Genomic DNA, 5,402 nt, shown 5'->3' on the forward strand with positions numbered 1-5,402 from the left:
CATGAAAACTTAATGTTCATTATCTTATTCAGAAAAAAATTTGTCAAAAGTAAGTTATTGAACTACGTCTTAAATGCCTGTCAAACAATGAAAAAAATTGTTAAAAGATGGAAGGGACGGAGCGAGTATGGAGGATTGTTGATATGCAATGTGTGAAGGAGTTTGAAACTTTATAAATTAAATTAAAATAATGCACATACAAGCACTCAACCTCGATTTGTGCATGGTGTACAGAAACAAATGGCTGAAATAATCAAGAGTCCAGCATTGAGGCAGAAAGTCCCTGAATTAATTTACTTGCTTCGAGATTTCAACACTGATGAAGCAAACGATATAATGCCGATATAAAAGCTTTGTCCAAATGCCAAGAATAAATAATCGTTTTTGCATAGTGCTTGGCATCCAAGTGATCAACAAGATGTATGGAACTCTTTACATGAGAAGACCGTAGAAGAATGTGTAGATGAAAATAATCCGTATAGCCAATAACCGTGTCAATAAAATCAGCCACTGCCAGACACTACGTATTGCTGGGACTTCTCTCAAGATTATGAAACAGACCTCATTAAATTCTATGCACATTATAATATCTTGTCTTTTGATGTGTCCGTAGATGTCTGGAAATATTGTCATTTGAATAAAAGACGACTAACGTATAGCTTGATACAGATTTAGGTAGTGATGGGCATTGATGCAGTTACCAAACAACAATTGGTGCAAGCATGGTTCTAACATTCGGTTCCCTGAGGCCTGTAGGACTTCTCCCAACAGGCCTCATGATGGAACCGAATGTTCAAAAAAATTGCTAACTTACTGACTATTTAGTGAAGTTTGCAATATTTAGTGAGATGGAAACAACTCGCAAAGCAGAACTAGTATCAAAGTCATGTACTCATGTTATTCATTATAAAGCATCTCCTTGTGCATCTTAACATTAGGCTAGGCATAGTATATTGTACTTTTTAATTTATAACCCAGTTAAGTCATTTTAAATTCTTATAAATCTTATTAGCACTTATATATAGTGTACTTGACCAAAATGAATATCATTTGGGTGGGTTTTTTATTGGGATTGGGGTGGGTTCGGGTGAGGGTGGTGGTGGAACACTATTATGTTGAATTCCTATCAAAGGGGGGCAAAGGATCATATAAGGAATGGTTCATCAAAAGTACCTCCACTAATTATTTGTCTTTCGACTAAAAAGTTGACGTAATCATATATTTTGAGGTCGAGCACTGCCACGAAATTTGCTATAATTAGTGATATGGTATACTCGCAAATCTACATAATAGAAAATTGATCAAGACTTGTGGTAGTTTGAAAGACACGCTATTGACTACAAAGTAACAACGTGGGCATCTTAATATTAGGCTGGGCATAGTATATTACACCATTTAACTTATGACATAATTATGTCATTCTTTTGCTGAATTTTCTAAAATTCACTAGAATAATTTAGAGTATCCTAGAATGTCCACGTCCACGTAAGTATGGGTATTTACCCCGCCCCGCTCGACCCCGATCCGATCCACGTAGGGATGAGCATAATGCCTAATCTTAAAATGCACATCGACGAAATTACTGATCAATATTTAGAACGAAGATATAAATCTTCTACCGACTAATTTACTAACCGATGTAATCACCGGGAATAATAGTTGTTAAATTAAAAAGAATAATATATAATCATTGGGGATGATAGTTATTAAAATAAGGAGATATGACATTCGATAAATAACGTAAGATTTATAGATTTAGGAAACTTTTGTCTTTTTAGACAATTATAAGTTAATTGTTTGAGGGTCAATTTTTTATACTATCTAGCGCAAATATTATAATAGGAACTGTGTATTTTTAATCTCAATAAATACCCCCGCCAAAGGTATTCATTTATCAAGGTTTCACTGTATTAGAAACCCTAATGCAATAAATCTGCATGTATTGGAGCTTTAGAGCGTGTTTGGAATTTAGAGGTTTGGGATAAAATTAGAAATTTGGGGGTGTTTTAGAAGCTTAACCGTTTCAATCCGCTAATATTAGTGTCTGATAGTTAGCGGATTGAAATAGAGGTTTGAGCTCAAAAGCTAATTTTCAAAAAGCTAGTTTGAGTAGTTTTTTGGGTTAGAGGTTTTGGTATGTATCATAAAAAGCTAATCAAACAGCTATTTACCAAATAGTTTTACAAGATTTCGCTAATTCAATCCGCTAGTCAAAACATCTATTTCAATCAGTTAGTCAAAATATCTAATTCAATCCGCTAACAGCTAACCGCTAATTCCCGAAGAAGGCCTTAATTTTATTCGAAACTGATTTGCTCTGGTCATAGTCATTCCAATCAGCATGATCTGGAGGGCCTGAACTTGGATGTTGTTCCCAGGGAATGGGGGAGGAATTTAGAATTGTTAAAGCTGGAGGCGTAGTCGACTTTCTTGCTCTTACACCTATTGAAATCCAATAATTTTCTGGGGTATGGCCCTTGGTACTAAGAAAAACGGAATAGCTTTCTCCTGAATCTATGTCAACATCATCGATAGAAATTGGCATATGTTTACTAGACAATGTTCTAGGCATGACAAGTATCCAATTAAAACATATCAGATCCTGGATAGGAAACAACACTTGGTAAGCAAGTAATTAATAAAAATTCTATCCTACATCTGATTAACAAGTACTCACTCTATTTAAGTGGTTTTGGACCTTTATTGGTGTTGCAAACATTAGGCTAGGAAGAGGAAATTTTTACAGAATGCCTAGTAATCTAAGGATGCGTGGAGCTCATTCCGTGAAGAAATATAATGCTCGAAAGACATCTCAAACATGTAAGTTTCACCGTTTTATGATATAAAATTATTTCCGCAAGTTCTGACTAGAGATTATTATTACTTTTGTGTATAGATTTTGTGGCTTTCGATTCAATGTATGAATTCTTTTTCTGAAATCTACAATTTTTGGCTTGATTTTTTGGTCAAAGTATGTGTTCTAATATATTACTCTTTTCCAGACATATGGCGGCCTTGTGTACCTTCGTGGGAGAAAGAATTTACTTGGAAAGTAGGTAATTTTAGATGGGAGGATTTTGTAGAAGCCAGAAAGATGATATTCATGAACAATAAGATTATGGATTGGGAAGATTCAGCATGTGAAGAAGCTTTCATCGCTGCCAAAAAAAGATTTACTAACCGGCTTAGTTGTTGGGGATGACGATCCAGAGAATGATAATGTCTTACAAGATTCGATAAATATTGCCAGGGATTTATCAGCATTATGAAAATTCCGTCAACTTTGATAATAAGTCTGATTGTTCTCTGTTTTTTGTCTGCTACATTGGTGCTATGATTTGTACTAAAGAAATTATTCATGTGATTGTATTGGATGCAAAAATACTGACATTATATTTCACTTGCAAACTAAAACAGGGAAGAAGGGATTTGTATTTTCTACACAAGGCAAGCCTCTGGTAACTGTTAACATAAGATATGCATCCCATGTTTACAGGACATATAATTTAGAATTAGGAAGTTTTAGACCTATAACACAAACCTTGCTGCTTGAAAATTGTATTAATCTACTTCTGGCCAAATTTACAAAGCTTCTAATACGCTTAAGTATCTAGTAACTCCTGTCACTTGACCATACCACAGATGAACCCAATGGTGTTAAGCATCCTACAATTAAACTTATACAAGATGCTAACAATCATCAAAGTTGTACATTAATTCCATTGATTAATCTCTCAAATAAAATAACAAGACTGCCAAAAAACAGATTAAACATCAATAATATGAATCTTTTGGGTTAAATCACTTTACCATGGGGTTAGCACTTATATGGAGAAAACTGAGAATAGCAGACAGCGGTGGATTTTAAAGAGAAACTTTCCTGATATGGCTTGCTGTCACAAGCAACTAATGAGACTACGAGGATTGACAAAAACATAGCCAATGCAGTGCTGAGGGCTATATATGATGCAGAAAAAACTGCAATTTGTTGTGAACTATCTCTCTGAGATCCAGGACATCCATTATCAAGTTTTCATAGGTAATCCTGTATGCTGTCATTTCCTTCTTCGTTATAGTCTTTCTATCTTCTTGTTATTGTTGGTCTATATTTTTGCTAGTTAATGTTTTATAGAAACAGTACTTTGTCGTTGATGATTTCTCCTTTATTTAAGGTAAGCTTAGTGATAATAATTAGCTATGTATTCGACAAATCCAGCAGTCAACTAAAGTAAACCAAACAAACTATAACACAACAATTATCCCTCTTCCTGAATCAAACTACAGAGCAGAGAGGTTAGACAGTTTGAGGTATATGCATGCCTTACAAATTAAAGAAACGCGGATAAAATATAATAGAAGCAAAATCAATGTTACTGATTTAGACCAAAACCTAAAGTAGTGTATACAAGGCTCAAACAAGTGTTCATAAAAACAATATTGTTTCATCAATTTGGTCATCCATTTGATACACCAAAACTGCAAGCTACTAATTAACATCTTTGCCTTTTAGTAACAACCAGTGATGAACATTCATCACTAACCCTCAATCGCTTTGAAGATCCCAAAGCCCTCAAAAAACTTTCTTCATTAACTTCTTGCAGCTGCTCTCCATGAATCCCATTGTCCTCCAGTAAAATTCCCTGAAGCTCTTCCTCAAACGTATGGTAGTTTTCAAAATACGACTCGTGTAGTCCTTTGAGGAGCCTCAATGCACAACTCAGCGGTCCTGCACTTCCACTTTCATCCGTTCCCTCTTCAGACAATGATATAGTGCCATTAGGCTCTTTCGGGGCAAAATAATCATACGGCTTTATCAACACAAGGTTACCTCGATCTCTTGCCCATACATTCTCAGTATCATCAAGTACAAGAACTCCACTTTTATGAACAGGCACGACATCAAGTCCCTTTTGGCCTTTTACAGTAGAATCCTCCTTGGATATAATTCTTGAGCCGAAGTAAACACCGTGAGGGTCAAGAAAGTCAACCATGATCCTAGCATAATCGCGTGATCCATTCGTGTACACATACATATCAAACAACTTACTAGCCTCTCGCAAGAATTTCCTCACATAAGGCCTTAACTTTGTCAAATACTCAACACCCGTGGCTTTCCATCTACGCAAATCTTTTTTTCGAGTGGAATTACACAAACCAGTTAGTTCTTCAGGGGAAAGTTTGTGTAGAGGTTTGGTGTGAAGAAGAGTCTGGTCCAAGTCCAAAACCAAACAGAGCTTTTCTCGATTTTGTAAGTTCTGCAAATTAATTCGTCGAATCAATTCATCCCTGCCGATCTCTGCTGCAACCTGGTGGGATATTTGAGCGCGTAGTGCACTACAGACAGCATCTTGCTTACATAAATCTCGTGATGTATCATCAGGTGAAATTTCCTGATTTCCCAT

The 5,402-nt window shown here is 35.7% G+C and overlaps 1 protein-coding gene across 1 annotated transcript; it reads right to left on the bottom strand.

Annotated features, from left to right (window-relative positions):
- Positions 1 to 4,490: 4,490 nt before the first annotated feature.
- LOC108196977 (RNA polymerase II C-terminal domain phosphatase-like 5) lies at positions 4,491 to 5,402 on the bottom strand. The gene has a single exon (XM_064086113.1). The coding sequence runs from the start codon at positions 5,400 to 5,402 to the stop codon at positions 4,491 to 4,493; it is 912 nt and encodes a 303-aa protein (XP_063942183.1).

Source organism: Daucus carota, chromosome 1, assembly GCF_001625215.2.
Source record: "Daucus carota subsp. sativus chromosome 1, DH1 v3.0, whole genome shotgun sequence".
Lineage (NCBI taxonomy): Eukaryota > Viridiplantae > Streptophyta > Magnoliopsida > Apiales > Apiaceae > Daucus > Daucus carota.